The sequence below is a fragment of the Oryza brachyantha genome, chromosome 4 (genome assembly GCF_000231095.2).
Source record: "Oryza brachyantha chromosome 4, ObraRS2, whole genome shotgun sequence".
NCBI lineage: Eukaryota > Viridiplantae > Streptophyta > Magnoliopsida > Poales > Poaceae > Oryza > Oryza brachyantha.
In genome coordinates this window covers 888752-909865 of record NC_023166.2, presented here as the reverse complement: position 1 = coordinate 909865, position 21114 = coordinate 888752, and the positions used below count along the sequence as shown (strand labels likewise).

Genomic DNA, 21114 nt, shown 5'->3' with positions numbered 1-21114 from the left:
GAAAATTTTTTAGAACTAAACACGGCCTAAGTTCTAATTTGTATATAAAAACCACATATGTAAAATAAAATGAAGCTATGATGCATTAACTTATAAATCAGCATGCAAATGGTACTTCATATAAATCACGATACTTATAAATCATCTTCTGCGTGGCGTACATCCCTGAGTATGGCGGGGAGGGGGGTCTGCCGGCGGCGAGGTATGCGGCCACCATATTTTGCCATATTGGTGGCTCCGCCACTGCTCCGTGGGTCGCTTTTACATTTTGTCTCCTCTACGACTACTTTACATGCCATAAAACATAGCATCCTACACTTAGTATTGTCACTTTGTCTAGAATGATTATAAGCTGACCTAGGATTACATAGCTATGTAGAGATTATAAACTAGCACTCGTCCACCTAAACTTTCAGGTGATACTAAAGCACTACTGTACCATAACCCACCTAAAAGCACTACATATTTTAACATGCATGATAATGGACCAGATATTTCGCTTTTTTTCATTAGAGTATCTACGATTTCTAATTTTGTGAGGTGAGATGTCACATTTGTCCCGGGAGGGCTTATAGTATTTTTAATTCACTTTAAGAGATTTTTTTTCTAAATTGCAGCCATCTTTTAGAATGTTATAATTATAATATGTTACAATTGAAAAATTAAGTTAATGAAATTAAAGATCAGATTATTTATTTTTTAAAATAATGACCAGTAGTTATCTTCTTCCCTAACAAACATCGAAGATGTTGAAACTTTTAGATAAATCAATGTAGTTTACTATCTAATTAATTAATTAATAGTTCAAACATAGAGATGCCCACTTATTCCGTCAATGCAGTTTACTCTCTAATTTTGTGTTGGAATTAATCTCTCGGCTTGTGAGATTTATTTACAGCCACGAAATCTTCGTGATTTAATTGTTTCCTAATCTACGCACCGTGATGGGGCCGGGGTGCCCAAAATCATCCTTTTGGAACAGCCCCGATTTCCGTCAGCAAATGAATTAAAAAGAGAAGGCATCTCGCGCAGGGCTCTTCTCATGACTCTCTCGGTCTCCCCAAATTACAAAACCCTAACCGATCCTTACTAGCGCTAGAGGCTTGAAGGACACTCGTATTCTGTTTATCACTGGTGACCCCTTAAGGATCAACCCGGTGTTTATCTCCACACTACTGCATGCTACAACTACACCCACTACAAGCATTGGAGTGGTTCACGATTCGGCTTCCTCTACATTCTCTCCCATCGACGTAGAGGAGAGGAGATCAACAATATTAATTACTGCAAATAACAGTGAGGTTCTAAGCTTCTGCATTAGATGATCAAATCTACGTTTGGTATCAGAGCCACTGCTTTAACCTTTTGATCTCATCGTCCCACTCAAACCATTGCTACCTCTGTGATAGTCGGTTTTTAATATCTAGGGTTCAATTTTTATTGTGGTAGTATTTTTTTTCTGGTTATGGTTAATTGGATTCAATGTTTATGTTTAATTAAATATTTTGGCTAGGGCTGAAATAATTAAGAAAGAGAAGATTAGACGGATAGTAAAAAAATAATCCCAACTTTTTTCCCATTTGATCAGACCCTAATTTCAAAATCCCTCATATCAGAAAAAAAAAGTTATGTGAAATCTTAAAAAATTGGGTTGACTACTTACCAATTTGGGTTTTCGCGGAACCGGCTTTGTGACGTGCCTTGCCTTGAGTGCCTTGTGGAGCCAAGGCTCGCCTCCGTTAGAGATATAGATTTATATGGTTACAGATAATAGAGTTTAATAGAAACTGTAGAGATAAAGCTAAAATTCTAGAGAGATACGATAGAATATTTATCTTGTACTCCAAGTCTCTATCTCCCATGCATCCTATAAATACACCGATGAGGGGCAGTGCAATATACAGCAGATCACAACAGATCATATGATTTCTCTCCCATCCAATATTTTCCACATGGTATCAGAGCCAGAGATGTCGAGTTTGAATCCTGGCTAGCGCGCAATTAAATAAAATAATTGCAACGCCAACTACAATATTTCACGCTTAAGACTTAAGCGGGTCTCGCGCGAGGGAGTGTTGGAGTGTATAAAGTGAATTGCCCGTTTTTTTCCTATTAGCTTAAGTTTTTAGATGCAACTGACTGGTACATACAAGTTAATATGGTATCAGTATCAGAGCCTAGATAAAAACTAGTCATTGAATTTGATTCCATACCGGCACGCCCGCGGCGAGCCGCCGCCGGCGAGCCATCCAACCGCTGGCCGATCAAATCAAAGACGACGTCGCCCGCCATCGATCGTCAACCTGTCAATCTGCACTCACCATCGATCACCTCTCCATGTTGCCATGCATGCATTCAATTTGTTTTTGACAGCACAGTAGAGAACAAGACGGCGAGGCTGCAGCTATAGATCTTCAATTTCCTTTTTACTTTTTACCGCACAGTAGAGAGCATGTATTTAATTTTTCTCTCTTTCATGAGCTTCCTAGATTAGATTATCTCCAATAATTAGTATTAGATCAATTTCTCTTTAGTCACCATATATCATCTATAGATTAGATTAGATTAGTTTCTTCTAGCTACAAGACCCTCCAAATTCTAGCGGCAGAAGCAGAGGAGCGACGACATCGATCAACCAACAAGCAAGCACTGTATCAAGTAACCGACGTCTTCATCGAGTCTCCACGTCCGTCGTCTACATATATTGAAGTAACACCGCCGATGGTCTACATCAACATGGGAACAACATGACGCCGCTTCGTCCACAACAATGGACATACATCTCGCGTCCTCTAACAGGAATCTCTGCAAGACGCTTCATCGACATCGGCATCAACCGTGTCATCTACGACAGGCAAAGACTGCATCAACCTGGCATCACTACGGTGGTGACCTCCTACACGACGTATAGAATACAACCAAAAATTAGTGACCTGACGTCAACGGCGTTCTTCGACATCTACAAGATGACCTAAGAGCATCCTCTGACATATGTAAAAACGCTTCTAATGGCATCCTCTGACATCTGTAAGGTGCCTCATCTATGATCGCAGCTCTATCTTCAATTTTTTTTGCCTTCAGCTATATCCCATGTCTACGACAACCACGGCTACCATATGATTGGCTACCTCGACATACATTACAACAAATCATCCTCGACAACTCCAGTCAAAAGCGTCCGTGTCATCGCTCTCGTCCATGACACTCCCGCTATGACTACGGGAGGGAATAGAGGAGAGAGACATGGGATGACACAGAAGGGGACGCAGTCATCAAGGTGGAGGATTGAGACGACACAGAAAGAGACATAGTCATCGAGGTGGAAGACTATCCATCAGAGATGCATTTGATGATGGAGAAACCAAGAAGAAAAGATGGTGAAACATAAGATTTCAAATCCAGTCGTAATCGTTCGCTTTGCTATCGTTACGACTGAGGGGGAATGTTAGAGACATAGATACATACGGTTAGAGATAACAGAGTCCAATAGAAACTCTAGAGATAAAGCTAAAATCCTAGAGAGATACGATAGAATATTTATCTTGTACTCCAAGTCTTTATCTCCTATGTACCCTATAAATACACCCATGAGGGTCAGTGCAATATACAGCAGATCACAATAGATCATAACAGATCATATGATTTCTCTCCCATCAAATATTTTCCACAGCCTCATCGTGGCCCTGCACTGTGCCATGGAGGAGAACCGGATGCTAGAGCATTTGCTAATCTGGTTATTATTTAAACAAACTCTAGCAAAATAGTTGTGAACCACCGGTTGGTAATGACTATTATAGCTTTGTATAATTAACTATAGGTTGGCATATATTGCAACTGCAATTTTTTCAGTTTGGACGGTAGTTCTCGAACTTAGAAGACCAAATTTATACACTAATTTTAGAAACATGATGCACTAATTTCAAAGTCACTACACAATTAAGTTCACACAGTGCAAGGATAAATTTAATCAAATATTTATTTATATTATCTAATATTAACATAAAATTTAAACTATATAAAGCTAAATTTAATGAAGGCTACATTATACAAACATGCTTTGCATCTAATATAATTTTTCGACTTCTTATAATAAGTGAAAATTTATTGATGTCTGTATATATCAAATAAAAAAACATTTGTGCAACCTTAAATAACACGTAGTTCAAATTCTAATTGTTTGAGTGTTAAAAACAAATTACATCGTGTCTTTTTATATTACATAAAAAGATATTTAAATCAAATATTAAGTGATTATATAATACCTAGTAAATATTTATCGCATGAGTACTTTTCAGTTTTAAGAAAACATATCATAGTTTTTAGCAATGTGAAATTACTAATGATGTTTCCATTGGTTGTGTTTCTCGTTCATTATTTTCGACAGCTGCATACATGTTTTAATAATTAAAGAAATATTCTGCAGTGATGCATCATTTGATATATCAAGGAATTTAGTTATCTATATAAAAATATAGTGCCAACAAAAGATAGTATCACCATGGTAGTCATCTATAACGGGCTGAAATACGATCTCATTGAGATAATAAGAGGTAATCTTAATCGGGCCAAAATGTTTGCCCATCATTAATGAGTTACATTAATGATAGTACCTCGATTATATCTGTGTGACTATATTTATAATGTCGTTATTTTAGACCTGGTTGAGATGACTTTATTTTGATGGCCCACGAAGCCTACGCTTATGATGGACCGTCACAGATTAGAGGATCTAGTAGTGTTGGCTACCAATTTCAGCATAGCACCACTACTCATAAATTGTTGCTCCTCTTGTGAAAACAAAAGTATGACATTCAGGAAAATCTGCTCGACTTAATTTGATTCAGATCTTCTTGAAAAGGACTGACTCTATCAACACGACAACGATAACTGGCACCTTCTCGTCAACTTTACAGTGACTCTCAGAACAGAATCAGGTTATCAAGTCAAGAAGGCTTTAACTAATAGCTCCGTTTCACGATGCAATTTTTTTCTAGCATTTGTTATATTCATGTGAATGTTAATGAATCTAGATATATATATAAATAATATACATTGATAGAAGAATCTATCATAGTCAAAACGTCTTACGTTATAAAATAGAGAGAATATAGCAAATCCATTATATTTAAGACATGATACAAATAGCGTTTCGCCCTAACATTACACATACACTGCTTGGAGTTGGAATAAGATGCAGCCGGGCTGCAGAAACACATACAACATGCTGCATAGAAAGCTTATATATGATCGAATTCGGCTTCATTTATATTCGTCGATCTCTGATCAACTAGTACCATACATATATGAAACTTAGGAAATCTTGGAGTAGATGTCTTGGATCACAACACGAACTGCGATGGGGATTCGAACCCAATGGTGTCCTCCATTGTGCCACGCCAAGCTTCCAAACATGTAGTCTCCCTGCACCTTCCGTGTCGCCCTGAAGGTCACCTTGAAGCTCTGCACCTTGTCCTCCTTGCTGAACGCCAGCAATGGCGGATCGACGGCCATCTCGACGCCGGCGGGAGGGTAGAGGAAAACCTTGTACACGGCGTCGAGCTGGCCGCCGACATTGGTGACCCTGCGCGCGCGCCACGGTTTGGGAGGTCCTAAGGTTGGGAATGGCGATCGATGGGAGGTTCAGGTCAGCCATGGATGCCTTCTTCGTTGCTCCCTTGCAGCTGAAGAAGCTGAGATAATCGGATGCACTGATGTCGTAGATGAGTCCTGGATCAGCTGCCATGGTAGGATTCACAAACCCTTCTCCATAATCAAAAGGATCGGCAATCTTTGGAATGTATCCATCAGCCTGTATCGGCATCCGTTGTTGTCAAAGGTAGTTGCTGCAAGCATAATAAAATCTCTCTAAAAATAGTGATCAAATGTTGAGCTTATGTGCCCAAATTTCATCTAGTGGAACAGTGATTCGCCTCAGGGGCGAAACTGAAAGATTTCAAGAGTAGGGCTAAATCCATGTCGTCTTAACTATTTTAAAACCTTGTAGAGTGATTTCAGATAATAGATTTAGAATTATAGACCTACGCCATGTACCGCCCTGTTTCGCATGGTACAAGAATGGGACATATTAGGCTACCTCCAATAGGTATTTATAAAATATACTATATATTTTTTTAATAAAAGAGAGATAAAAGCTATCTCTTAATCAAGAGATAGTCTTTTCCACATATTTTAATGTCAAGTGAGAATAATTTGTGAGGTTATTTGTACTATGAATTATTTGCTAAGAGCTAGACCATTGAAAAAGTTGTCTTTTAGAATACTTAGAGATAGTATTTTATCTCTATTGTTGGAAATGCCCTTACGAGCCTCATGTGGTCGAGTCTGATCCATGAGAATCATTGAAATATTAGTCACTTCAAAAATTAATTTTTAGTTGACTGGATTCTCTCTATAAGTATATATATAATTGGTCTGAATCATCGAAATGATTAGAATCATCAGAATCAATGCTTACACTATAGTACAAAATTTGTGAAGGATCGAACAAGATCAACCAAACCTATCAGAGGAGGGGTGAATGGTATGGAAAACCAAAACCTAAAATCTTTTGCGGAATTAAAGATTACCTCTGTCGAAGAATACCTTGATTGCCCCACTCCTGTGCCACCTCTACCTTGATCGCGCCGCTCCTGTGCCGCCGATTAGATCGTCGAAATCCAGAAAATCACCAGCGCTGATCAGATCGTCGGAATCCAGAAAATCACTAGTAGATAAAAGCCGAAGACGTTGATCGAATGAACTTAACTTTATTACATCAACTAGAATTTACAAAGCGCACCAACAACGCTCCTCTCAAAATTATCGATTTAGAATCAACAACTATTCAACTCTAATCTTCTAGTTCTAAATCTCACAAAAAGCATACCGGGGGCATACCCCTCAGTCTCTATTTCTATCGAAAAGTCCATCACCAAATAGGAGTAGGACTCCTTATACTAATAGAACTCATCTCTCCAAAATTATATCCAATTATAATCTAAAACCAAACCTCGATGCTACAGTAACGTGATTGCTAGAGTATCCCGATTTGATACAGTGCCCGAACCGGGTTGCTACAATATCCTGATTTGCTACAGTGTCCGAACCGGTTTGCTACAGTACCCGCGCCGCTGTAGCAATCCGATTCGTGTAGCACCTTCCTCTTTTTCTTCTCCAATTTACTTCGCGATTTTCCGATGCTTACACATGCAATATGTGAAGCCCGTTACGACTCTATCTCACACGGTGTTTCTTTACCATGTGCCACCTCGTATTCAACATCGTCACCCGGCATTCTCCATCGTCCGGATATCAGCTCCTCTCTGAGCTTAGTTATGATCCCACCGCCGTTGACCGATATTGACCTCCGAGAATCACAACTCTAGTCCAACCATGTCACATGGCATCCTGACCATCCAGACCTCGGTTCCTCCGTAAACCTAGTCATGGTCCTCGTCATTAACCACAGTTGACCTCAAGTCACCTGCACACATAGAGACAAACCAACCGTTTCCGAGCATAAATATCGCAACCTGACTCACATTAGTCACACATACTCACACCAACACCATAACTGTTTTCAAACCAAATTCTATCAATTTATAAGCCAATTGTTCATTACAAAATATTGATTATGACCATGATCTTACAATTTGAATATTAGAAATACTTATATTTTGAAATAGGAGTACAATAGTAAATTAGTTCCATCAAATGCATTATTAATTATATTTTTATAGTATATCCATTCCTGTTAGCTAGAAATGTTATACTTATACTATAGACTAGAAAAAGTATTGATTAAGGGAATTTTCCTTGCAGCAAAAACAAAAAAAAAATTGGCCCCAAAGGATCGTCTGAAATGAAATATTTGCGCAAAATCTACACACTCAAAACTTGAAATTTATTAATTGAAAAATAGTTACCCGTGGTCATAATTGCGGATTTGAGGGCGGCAGGTGACCATTCAGGATGCAAAGACTTTAGTACTGCAACGATCCCAGTTACATGGGGCATGACATAGACGTTCCAGTGTCAAAATGATACGGAACACCTGCATCAAGAGCATACTTTGGCGCAGCAGCTAAAATCGAAACACCGGGTGCAGCAATGTCAGGCTGCAATTTGGGATCGAGAACATTCATGTTATGATAACAGACATGCTAATCCATGGAAAAACAGGTGAAACATCGACTGAATCAAGTATTATAGTATTGTTCAAAGTAATAATTAATGCTTCGGTATATGCTTCTGCGCCTATTATAACTGGCATTTTACCGTAGATACTAAAATTTTAGTATAATATTAGAAATTTGCTTCAGTCTAATAAAATGTAACAAAAAGTAACTCGAGGTACCAGTACCTCGTGTAACAAAATATAACAAAAAGTAAACATCCTACCCAGTTAGATCCAATGGTAGGAAATGATTTTGTATCTCGAGGTACCGATACCTCGACATACTTTTTATTATACCAGAGCAAATCTTATAAAATTAAGATACAAGAGGTACTTGGTACCTCAGTATGTACTCAAAGACCGTAAAATTGGTCATGTTATAGAAGTAACTGACATGTTATACTTTAAACATATGTATACTATTTTTCTAAAATTGCTACATTTCGAAGTTGATATGCATTGAATGTGCATGGAAAGGTTGTGCGCACACAATACATTCCCATATATCAATATGTCATTTTGACCCTTGTATCCAAGTCTTTAGCTAAACTGGGGCATACAAGAAGGTATTAGGATTTCAACGAATATGCATTTTGTGTCTTAATGTGAACTTAAAAGATTGTTTTCATCGATTGCGTTATTTATCAGGATTTCATACAAGAAGGTATCGGTATTTTGTATGTCTTAAGGAAGATCCAGTATTTCGTCTACTTTCTATTACTACTCGTATGATGAAACGTTGGCGGCAGTGGCAACAATGACGACAACAGTTCTACATTAGGAGGGTTCTCCACATCCTTCGATGATTGTATCTCAAATCTTGTGCTAAATATATTCTTACATGCTTATACCGTTGGTAGCATATATATGTTTAGCACTAGCAATGGATCACCCATGTTTATGATCATGCTTTTCTGGATTAAAATGTGCTGAAGTTTGACCAGAAATTCAACAAAGCATCTAGAGAAGAACTGGTTGCCATGGTTAGGTGTTGGAGATGGAGAGGGCACCGACTAAAGGCGGGGCAGAGGAATCTGGCAGCCCAGTTGGTTGCAGCTAGGTCTGTTCAAAACCTGGATCAGGCCTAGCAAAATTCTAGTCAAACAAACCCAGGCCCGAGCCCAACCCTTGGGCTTTCTCAGGTCTGGTCAGACTTTTTCGGGTTTTTGGACTCCAATATCCAGGCCCAGGCCTGGCACAGTGCATGGCCGGGTCACAGGTTCAAGCTTTTTTGGGTGAGACTGAACTTGAACAGGCCTAGTTGCAGGCCAAGAAGGACGTCCAGGAGGAAGCCGGACCATACCAGATTGAGGTTCCAGATCGACAACAATGGAGGTGCAAACATACAGCTGCTTGCTGCGACTCAATGACAATGATGTGAAAGACGAACGAAAATGCTTGACTCTTTTTTTTTTTTTTTTGGTTTTTAAGACTTAGCTCGACCAATGATGCGTTTTAAAGATAGCTTTTCATAGATTTTTCAGGTACTATTTTATCATCCATGAAATCATATCTGTGCAACAAAAGCGATAAAGCGAAATCATAACATCAAACTCTAAAATTCAGCATATAGAAACACAGTGGGTTAGTTGACACATATGCCAGCAGCTTTTTTATTTATTACTTGCGTACATATAAGTAATTAAGTTTTGACTGTGGCTTTAGCCACATAGAAACTCCATTATTCAGAACAGACATGTGACACATATAGCAATGCTACCACAGCATTTGAATCGATCTGCTCCTTCATTTGTAGGTGCCAGTGACTGTTTGATCAGCTAACAATGTCGATCGATCGATCAAATCAACTAGGAAATCTTGGAGTAGATGTCTTGGATGACGATGCGAACAGCAATGGGGATGCGAACCCAGTGGCTCCCGCCGTCGTGCCACGCCAGGCTCCCAAACCTGTAGTCGCCCTGCACCCTCCTCGTCGCCCTGAAGGTCACCCTGAAGCTCTGCACCCTCCTGTCCTTGGTGAACACCAGCACCGGCGGCTCGACGGCCATCTCGACGCCGGCGGGCGCCTGCAGGAACGCCCTGTAGATGGCGTTCGCCTGGCCGCCGACGTTGGTGACGGTGCGCGTGGCGGCCTGGAACGTCCTGAGGTCGGGGATGGCGATGGATGGCAGGTTCAGGTCGGCGACTGAGCCTTTCGCCGTGGTGCAGTTGTCGCCGGAGCCTAGTCCTCCCATGCAGTTGAAGAACTTGAAGTAATCTGATGGGTTGATGTCGTAGATGAGGCCTGGGTCAGCTGCCATGTTGGGGTTCACGAAACCTGCTCCGTAATCGAAAGGGTCGGCGATCTTTGGAACTCTTCCATTAGCCTGAATCGGCATCCCGTTGTTGTCATAGCTAAGTGCTGCATGTGAAGAAATACAATGTTCAGAATGTTACTAGATCAATGTATACACCAAATGCAGATGTTTGCTTGGTCAGTGGCCGGCCGGACCACCAATGGATTTGCAACGAGAGAATTTTGCGGGGGAAAAAGCGACAAAATGTGGAGGTGTAATTAAGATACTTTTCTGTTGCACAAAGAGGAACCACAAGTTACATTCATTTCCATGTGCTGTGTTGATGTTTCAGAAGTATAATGTTACAGAAAGTAGTAATGGTTGGAGGCATGCATCGTCCTCCCTGAATGGTAACTCTAATTCTTCTCCCTTGAATTTAGCTTAAGTTACACCAATTTGCTGTTCAAATTAAAATTCTGTTTGAATGTTTTGTTCGAAAATTTTCAAAAACTATAAAATTTTGGTACCCTCGATAGATTTGGGTGCACCGAAATAGTAAACCATCAAAGCAAGCCATCTATCAGAATGGCTGAGATTGTTTTCCGTCCAAGTTACCAAAGGCAATGGAAAATTAATGGACTCGGCAGCTTGAAGGCTGGTTTAAGCCTCAAAATATTGATTGTTCATAAGTTGAGGATGGTAAGGGAGGGGTTACGAATGACCATCAGAGATGATAAATGACAGGCTATTATCTTCCTAATGTGCAATTAAATTTGCGGTGATGCCTTGTAAGATGACATTGTAATACCTAGCCCCCATTGGTACTCTGGTTTTGCCCATGTGCTTGTTCTTGTTCCTATTTCAACCCATGAGACGTATGAATTCGTTAGATAGAATTAGCCCAAGTGTTCGTTTGGTGAGATTAATCTCATACGGAGAGTTTAGGTTGATAGATTTAGGCTAGCTTATCACCATAACAATAGTATCTCAGGGCCAACCATTTTACACGAATCGATTACGAAAGTACAAGATGGATTCTAGATAAACGTGAATCTACTCAACCTATGAGTTAGGTGCTAGGTAAATATGAACCCACTATGGACTATATGAATTTGGAAACTAAGGTGTGAGAGACACACTACCACGTCACGAAGGAATCCCACTAGCCAGATGTAGCCCATTTCCCTTATCGTAGTTGAAATGGATTTTATCCAGGCAGTTCAACAACGGATGGAGATCCGGGTTGATGGCCTGATGGTAGATAGTGTTAGGCTCATCTGGGCAAGGGGTGCCACAAAGACATGATGGATGCCAATGGCAACAGGCCAGTAAGAATGCAAAAAAGTTCAGAGAACAAAACGTGTACTGAACCGATGTGCTATCATGTTCTGGTCTATCTGTTATATTTCTGTCTTGGTCATCAAAGATTTCACTTTAAACAAAGTTAATGTAGTACATGTGTACTCTTTGTTTTTGCTATATTGATAAATAACAGCTCCGTTCACCGACAAAAATAGATATATATGGCCGATTATAAGATCCATTTTTAAACAAAGTATTAGTGCAAAACTTCTCTACTCCAAACCTGTAGGGCAAAACGGCATATTGGCAAATAATAAATAGTTTGTGAATAAAACTTTTATATATATATTCTAAGCGATCTAAAAACCAAGGCCGAAAAATAAGGTTTGGTTAAAAAAACAAAATCAGCACCAAATTAAACTAAATTTAAAAGAATTTTGGCTTATACAAGCGAAAATGTTACCTGTAGTCATGATTGCAGATTTGAGGGCAGCAGGTGACCAATCAGGATGCAGAGACTTGAGCACCGCAACGATCCCAGACACATGGGGGCAAGCCATAGATGTCCCAGAACTAAAATGATATGAAGCACGTCTATAAGTGGGAGTCTTTGGTGAGGCAGCCAAAATCGCAACCCCTGGTGCAGCAACGTCTGGCTGCAATTTTATATATACAACATTATCATGTTAACATAATAGCGGAATATATGTTGACCAATGGGGAAACAGGTGAAACATAGATAGAGTAACTTGTTTAAAATACTCCTTCTATACCTAAATTTTTGACGCCATTGACTTGTCTATACACGTTTGACTGGTAGTCTTATTCAAAATATTTACATAATTATTAGTTATTTGTATATCATTTCGTGTATTGTTAAATATATTTTTATGCATATATATATATAGCTTTACATAATTGACAATTTTTTTTAATAAGACGAATAGTCAAACGCGTATAAAAAAGTCAGCGACGTCAAACATTTAGCGACGAATTTAGTAGCAATTAATAGTTCTGATTACATATGTACATGCAGATAAATAGTTGATTATTCCTAGCAAATATTAGCAGCTAAGAGCACTGTAGCTTATTTTAAAATTATTTTTCCTGATTAACTGAGATGAACTACAAATTATGACCATGCAGCAGAGCCAGGCTTTCCAAGATAATGCTGTTAGAATCAGGAAGAGTATATATATTAATCAGCAAAGTTATGTGGCTATACATGTTGTCAGAAGTTTTTGCACACATTTGTATATTTTACCTTCTAGAAAATCTTTTTGCTTTTTGTTTATGCTTATAAGCCAAAATTTAAATTTTTAACATTAAATTTATAGTTGATTTTGAGTTTTTTTTATCGTAGTTTATTTTTTAGCCTTGGCTTTTAGATCATTAAAAACACGTATATAAAAGTTTTATTTATAAATTTTTTTTGTTTGTAAATATATCGTTTGATTTTTTACATAAAAAAAACAAAAGATCACCCCAAACACTGCTAGCTTGATGATGTCTGTCGAAGCCTTTAGCAATACTGAGCAATACAAGAACGTAAATATATGATTCCGACAAATTAATATGCATTTTTCCATATTTAATAAAAACATATATGCCTTTTTGAGTCTTAATATGAACAGTACCTGACTAGCTTGTTGCCGATAAAGTATTTGTTGATTAATTTGTCTTATTTATCAGATTCTGTCTTGAACAGTACATTAAGGCCGCGTTCGGTCCCTATGATAAGTTAACTAACTCCTCTCGTTTTCCACACGCACGCTTCCTAAACTGTTAAACGGTGTATTTTTTATAAAAATTTTTTTATAGAAAAGTTGTTTTAAAAATATTATTAATCTATCTTATATTTTTCTATAATTAATAATTAATTAATCATGTACTAATCCATTACTACGTTTTCTGTGCGAAGTAAGTTAACTTATCACCTCCTCTTTGCCGAACGCGGCCTAAATACTGCTACTAACAATTTGTATCCCTCATCATAGTATGACCGCGTTTAGAGTAGGGGTGGGGAGGGTTAAAGTAGGGTTAAAGTTATCCAGCGCGGAAAACACAGTAATAGATTAGTACATGATTAATTAATTATTAATTATTAAAATAATAAATTAATATGATTTTTTAAAACAATTTTCTATAGAATGTTTTTTAAAAAATATATCCTTTAGCAGTTTGAGAAACGTGTGCGCGAAAAACGAAAAGGTTTAGATAACTTAGTTCCATGGCCAAAAGCGGCCCATATATGACATGCACTCTGGCCAGATTATCGTTGCGGTTAACAATATTGCATAAGTGCCTATTCGTTATTCGTTTTGAAGGAAAAAAAGATTCAATTCCTAAGTATTGAATTCCTTTGAAAGTTGTTTGGTTTGTACGAATGAACCATAGGAAAATCAGAAAAGAATTTTCTTTCCTACAAGATATAGAGAAAGAACATAGGAAAATTTCCATCCACTCAAACCTCTTGAAAAATTTCTATGAATTGGTGTTATTATACATCCTATTCCTCCACATTTTATATTCCTTTGGGTTTAAATTCCGCTGGACCAAATAAGTCCTAAATGTGGTGATTATATATATGAACCATTATATTTATATCAAGAGTAGAAACTGTAGCTAATTAATTTTACCTTGAGGACCCCAGGATAGATAGGACTAGGCCCTCTGGACGAGAAAACTGCTACTTGTGGGGCAGATACTTCAGTTCCGATTGTTCTTCGGGTTTGTGATATCTTCACTTTTGGGTCGTCATCACTTTCTCTGTAATACAAATCACTTTCTCTGTAATAATTGTATGTGTTGAAACAAAATAATAAAAGGATTGCTTGAGCATGGAATGGAAGTAAACTAAGGCAGTTAATTAACTAACATATATCCTTATGAATGTTTTGAAATGACTAGAGCTCTGGTCTTTCGTGACCAAATTTTTAGTTTTTCACGCGTACGTTTTTCAAATTACTAGACGGTATAATTTTTTTTTTCAGATTTTGACAGTTAATTTTATTATTTATAACCTACATGTACTGGGATATCCTGTAGGCGATGTCGTAGTCAACAGTGACAAAGGGAACAAAGACCAGAATGCTGTCGCCCAGAACCAAGTCGGTGTTGTACTGAGGCAAGATCACCCCAACACCTCCTTGCTCTTTCACTGCCTTTGTGATACTGTAGTAGTCCGGCTGCTGGGCGTACTTCTCTAAGAAGCAGAACACAATCTTCCCCTTCACCGTGTTGTCGATGTTCTCGGCTTTGCAGCTGCAGGAGCACATCATACATGTCATAAACATATATCTATACTACTATAAACATTACTAACTCCTTGTTTTTTATCTATAAACTATTTTTTTAAAAAAATGGATGCTGTATATTAACCGTTCTCACTAGCTCGCTCTACTTATTAGTGAAGAAAAGAACCGTAAGATTAATAGACTCATATATTGATAATAAAAATATTTAACAATTAAAATATGATACATACAAATAAAATAATATTAATAACATGGTATGCTATTTTTTTTAAAAAAATAAATCCCGTTGCAATGCACCGATAATGTGCTAGTATCATACACACACACATAATATATATATATATATATATATATATATATATATATATATATATATGCTATGTTTGTTGCATGCTTACTAAATAATGGAGCAAGCTAGGAGCGAGTGATAAAATACAAAATTTTAAATACACTTTAATTTAACTTACTGACTTCAAATCTAGCATTGATCTGCGATTTAAAGGTGTATGTACCAAACAGGACAAAATGGCTAGCACTTGTTGAGGGATTACTGTATATATTTTTCTTTTCATTGTTTTCTCTTTTTTAGTATACTATGATGTTTGAGGTAGCCGAGATTAAAGAATTAAATGATCATCTATTTGTCATAATATCTATTTCATGGTGTAAACAACGGAATTATTTATTATATAGAAAAGTTTTGCACTAAACATATTATTTATGAGATTAGAAAGTGTACCCACAGGCCACAAGAACTGAAACCCACGTTTAAAAGAAGAACGCAGCCTATATATATACCGAGTGGTATTGAAAGGACGGTTACATTTACGTATGTTCCTTTAGCGACACTCGAGAAATTAATTATCAACTATTTAGTTGATCTATCCGTTTTTTTTAATTCGACGTTGTTGATTTTTTTTAATTTGATGTTGTTGATTTTTACATTTATGTTTGACGACTAATCTTATTCAGAATTTTATGTAAAATATATAAAATTATAAGTCATGCTTAAAATATTTTTAAGTAATAAATCAAATTAAAATAAAATAATTAATAATTATGTAAAAATTTAAATAGAACAAAGGGTCAAACCTAGACTCAAAAGTTAACCGTGACAGATAAAAAAACAGAACAAGTATGTGATTTTGAACACTTACTCTTCATCCGTGTAATACTGTATCTCACTGAACTCACTTGCTGGTTGTCCTGAAAGGACAAAGGATTGTGCCTGGAAGCATCACCACCCACATTGGTGTGAATTAATTAGATCGAACCCACACATCTCATATACATACGTGTGTATATATATATATATATATATTGAGAGAGAGTGTTTTGCTAAACTAAGTCGTGACTCACAGGCTGCTCTCCGTGAGTCAGGGTCCAAAAACATATCAAATCACCTCTAAATTTTGATTTATATAGCTTAATACATTCTTAATATCAAAATCTGGTAGCACACAAAAATTTTCCTTTTTTTGGAGATTTTTAAGTATTTATTTAAGATTCTTAAAGTCACTATACAATATTAATAAAATAATCAATGTGTTATGTATTATTTTAAAAATATCAAACAAATATTTAAAAAACTCCAAAAAATAAAAATTTTGTATGCTACAAGAGTTTTATATAAAGAATCTAATGAGCCATATAAATAGAAATTTAGAGGTTATTGATATGTTTTTAGACCCCGACTCACGGAGCAGTCCGCGAGTGGCGACACATCATAGGTAGACTCTCTCTCTCTCTATATTGAGTTTTGCTAAAAGGAGTCGCAACTTACGGGTTGCTCCATGAGTCGGTGCCCAAAAACATATCAAATCACCTCTAAATTTCGATTTATCATATAAATCGAAATTTTAAGATGATTTGATATGTTTTTGACCCCGACTCACGAACCAGCACATGAGTCACGACTCACCGTACGTAGAATATATATATATATAGAGAGAGAGAAAGAATATAAGAATATATTGAAACAACTGGAAGACAAAATAATATATACCACAAAGTTGTCATTATTTCCCAAGGTGATGACCACAGGGAAGGAGCGATCCATGGTGGTTGCAGCAACCGTGAGCAGCCATGGCGACGAGTTCTCCACCGTCTGAGCGATGGGTCCGTCGTTCCCGGCGGCGTACACGATCGGGATGCCCTTGGCGACCACATGCAGCGTACCTGGACCTTCGAACGGGCCGCCGAGGGAGAGCGATAGCACGTCGACGCCGTCATGGACGGCGTCGTCCAGGGCCTTCAGCCTGCCGGCGCCGGAGCAACCGACCACGGACCAGCAGGCCTTGTAGACGGCCACCCGCGCGCGGGGCGCGCCGCCGCGCGCCGTTCCGGCGGCCAGCCCAAGGATGCTGGCGTTGCGGACGACGTTGCCGCCGGCCGTCGACGCCGTGTGCGTGCCGTGGCCGTCTACGTCCCGGGGGGAGAGGACCTCGTCGCTGCCCATCCTGCTCCGGAGGTCGTCGTCGATGTACCACCGTGCGCCGATGAGCTTCCGGTTGCAGCTCTCAGCGCCGAAGGAGGGGCCCACTTGGCAGATGCCTTTCCATTTCGATGGTGGGGGCCCATATCCTTCGTCACTGAAGCTTGCTGACTCCGGTGTGATACCTACAACATACATGCATATAGTAGGATTTATATATACACATATATGAATGTGCAATGGAAATTTACACCCTTGCTTTTTCACTTACCATTATACTTATAAGCTAAAATTTAAATTTTTAACATCAAATTTGAAATTGGTTTTCGAGTTTTTTCATTGATCTTTGTTTTCAGCTTTTAGTGATCAGCTCTAGATCACTAACACACGTATATAAAAGACACAAATTATTTTTTATTTGTAAATATAATGTTTTGCTTATTCCTTTAAAAAGCGAAAAGATGGGCACCTTATAAATCATGGGCCTTATCTTTTTGCTTTTTTATTTGTTTATAAGGCCAAAAATTGATATTTTTTTAGTTTAAATTTGGTGTTGATTTTATGATTTTTTTCATCGTGGTTTATATTTCAGCCTTTGCTCTTATAATTGTTAAAAACATGTATATAAAAAATTTCATAAATTATTTTTTGCTTCAGAATATATCGTTTGGATTCTTCGTTTGAAAAGCCAAACGATAACCCTACATATCAATTATATACTAGATGGATACCTCGCGCATTGCTGCGGGAGAACTGTATGATAATATGGTAGATATGTGTTCTAAAAAATTTTTCTTACCTACTATACAATTTTTTGTTATGTTTATATATTTTTTGTGTCTTTATCAATTATCGATAGGTTATAAATGATTGGGTTGTATGGTGGAAAAGAGATGCAATTTACACTCTTAATGAATCAACCAAAGGCTAGAAACAATTAAGGTGATGTGAAAAGATGCAATTTACACCCTTGAAGTATCATTCTAAGACTAAAAACAATTAAGATGATAAGATACAATTTATACTTTTGATGTATCATTCTAAGACTAAAATAAGATGAGTTGACGTGGCTTCATGAGATTAGGTAGAATTAGCATTGACTATAGTTAGTGGATATTAACTTTATATAAAGAGTTAAGGGATACCTGTGTCAATCACACCAATGATGATGCCATCCCCAGAATTAGCTTTGGCAAGCAGGCCATTTGGCTGCCTGTAGTCCATTCCAAGGAAATCCCAGCTTCGAGTGGTATGCAACCGGTGGATTTGATTCTCTGTCACGCTCACCACACCAGGCAGCCCTGGAATATATAGTGATTGCAAACTTCCAATTAGAAATGGTCAAAACATTTTCTTTTCTTCCGTTTATAAATATCAGACCTTAATTGCTAACTTTTGGAAAAGGAAATGTTTGACCTTTCGTCACATTCAATATTTACGATAAATATACAAAAGTTAATAGTTATTTATTTGAAAATAAATGACCTCGTATCTTTAGTTTTCGATCTGTAGAAGAACAATGGAATTAAAATAATTAACCTCGTATCTTGGTCGCCTGTGCTTTTGTGAGCCTTGCAGCGAAGCCCGAGAAACTGTATCTGTAGCTGTACACAATCGACTCGAGAGCTTCCTTTTTGCTTCAAACAAAAATTCGTCATATAATAAGTGAGTTAGTATTGTAATTAAGAAAAACTTTACCATCTCTAACAAATATTAGTAGATGATAATTTTTACCCTAGGAATTTAGTAACTGGTTCTAATTTCTTTTACAAATAAATATGTGACGCCAGGTGACTATTGAAATGCTATCTAATTAATTAAATCACAGAATACGAATGGATATTTAGTTGCCTAGTTGGCATAAATTTTGGGGTGATTTTTTTCGTTAATTATACACTTAATTGTCCTATTTAATATAATATATGCTTGCTACCTCAGTCCATGTTTCTATGAAACTAATGCTTTATTTGTTACCATCGCCGCATATAAGCCTTTCTAAATTGTTGTCGGGATAAGCCGAAATTAGCTTTCAAGTGGTCGACAGAAGTAGCTAGTGTTCTGAATAGTGATAATTTTTTGTATTATGGACTAAAGTATGACGGTTAGAAATGCTTAATTATATTTTAGGACGGATGGAGTAGCTGCTACCAGAATTTTGTCTCAACTAAAGGTTTTGTGTTACTATGCCAAAGACATCATTGCTTGCATGATTCGTTGGTTGTCATGTACCCATTTGCTATAATTAAGCTTTTGGCTAAGGAATCTTCCACTGATCATTCACAAACATTGTCTCTTTAACTTTGACCACTTTTTTATAATTTAACATTGTCTCTTTAATCTTCCATCCAACTTGCAATGAGCAAAAAGTATCATATCAGTTGTTAAAATAAGAGTTAGTATTAATTTGTAAACGACTGAGTAACAAAGAATCTTTCCATCGAGCGTGTATATACATGCATACATACCTTCCCAGAACAGAGGCGAGCATGTCATGATGGGAATCGGTGATGAGATCAGCATCATCGTGTTGTCTCTCCCCAAGGTAAACAATGTATATCTTCAAAATTATTATAGTTCATCAATCAGCAATGCATGCAGCTCCTCATATTGTTACTCTCTCTCTCTCTATATATATATATATATATGTCTAGCATAAGAGTTTTACTCGTATTCTGCAAGGTACTAGTACCGTGAGATACTAATATCCTCACTCGTGACCTCGAGGTACAATGCAATCGTGACTGTTTGATCTATCATCACCGACACTCAAGATTTTAGTGTCAACTTGAACGTGAGGTGGATGGCACGAGTAAGGGTTTTAGTACCTCACAGTACTGGTACCTCGCGGTAAAAAAAAAGAATGGAAGTAAAGCTCCTAGCATAAGTATAACAATAAAGAAAGTTTTTACGATCTTCAAGGAGATACTAAGGGACACCATATTTTCTATTGTATATTAAGTATATTCTTAGGGTAGACTTCGGTATAACTTCTTAAAGCCCGTTAAAAACCCTAGCAACAAACATGATATATGTACCATGACTACAAGAAATGGAGATGGTAATCGAACTGGTTGCATGTCATACCTTTGTTGGTGGTTCGGTCTGCTTGAGAGCGTGCAGCAACCATGGCGGTTGCACGAAGAAGTGGAGAAGAAAGGTGAGAAAAATAGACTGCTTTGAGAGACTCCACATATCTCTGCAGATCTTTGTGTTGTGTATAGAGGATATATGCAACTCATGTCTGCCTGCCCTCTAATTTATACTCCTAGATGGACCAATTACATCTCAATATAGACATTGCCTTTTGCATATGCGTGTGGCGGTATGTAAATGGAGCACTGGGCCATACAAATAATTCAGCTCAAGTCAATGTTTCCAATTATGAAAACGAAATCTAATTGTTTCGATTCTCACAGGGCTGGTTAATTCCTTCCGTACAAAAGTCCTTCTCGACAAAAGGAGAGAGATATCATCACGAGCCAAGAACAACAAACACATGGATATGGAGGGCCGGCTAGTACTAGATAAAATATATGCTCTAATTTACTGGTCTGTAACTTTAAGTGTCTGACATATATGACCCATATTTCATATACTCATGTGTCAATGGCCTATGTCAAAGGATACTAATTTAGAGCAGAATCGTCCTACTGTATAATAGTTAATAGTTAGTATACCATCAAGTTTCTTGTGTCATATGCTTTGTGA

The 21114-nt window shown here is 37.6% G+C and overlaps 1 protein-coding gene and 1 pseudogene across 1 annotated transcript; both read right to left on the bottom strand.

The window, feature by feature from the left end:
• Window positions 1–5310: 5310 nt before the first annotated feature.
• LOC107303980 lies at window positions 5311–8144 on the bottom strand (annotated as a pseudogene).
• Window positions 8145–9762: 1618 nt separating this feature from the next.
• Window positions 9763–20622, bottom strand: LOC102701075 (subtilisin-like protease SBT3.9). Its single transcript, XM_040523142.1, has 10 exons — window positions 20491–20622; window positions 19872–19963; window positions 18946–19043; window positions 18552–18707; window positions 16978–17591; window positions 16130–16200; window positions 14743–14979; window positions 14355–14484; window positions 12179–12371; window positions 9763–10538 (listed from the first exon to the last, which is right to left on the bottom strand). The coding sequence occupies exons 1-10, from the start codon at window positions 20596–20598 to the stop codon at window positions 9985–9987; spliced, it is 2253 nt and encodes a 750-aa protein (XP_040379076.1). The 5' UTR covers window positions 20599–20622; the 3' UTR covers window positions 9763–9984.
• Window positions 20623–21114: the final 492 nt, after the last annotated feature.

Excerpts from the sequence above, each read along its gene's own strand:
- LOC102701075 (XM_040523142.1), bottom strand. The coding sequence starts at position 20,598 with ATGTGGAGTCTCTCAAAGCAGTCTATTTTTCTCACCTTTCTTCTCCAC. Across the intron at positions 18,708-18,945 it reads ACAGGCGACCAAGATACGAG|GGCTGCCTGGTGTGGTGAGC; the intron begins GTTAATTATTTT and ends TATATATTCCAG. Across the intron at positions 12,372-14,354 it reads TCTATCCTGGGGTCCTCAAG|CCAGACGTTGCTGCACCAGG; the intron begins GTAAAATTAATT and ends ATAAAATTGCAG.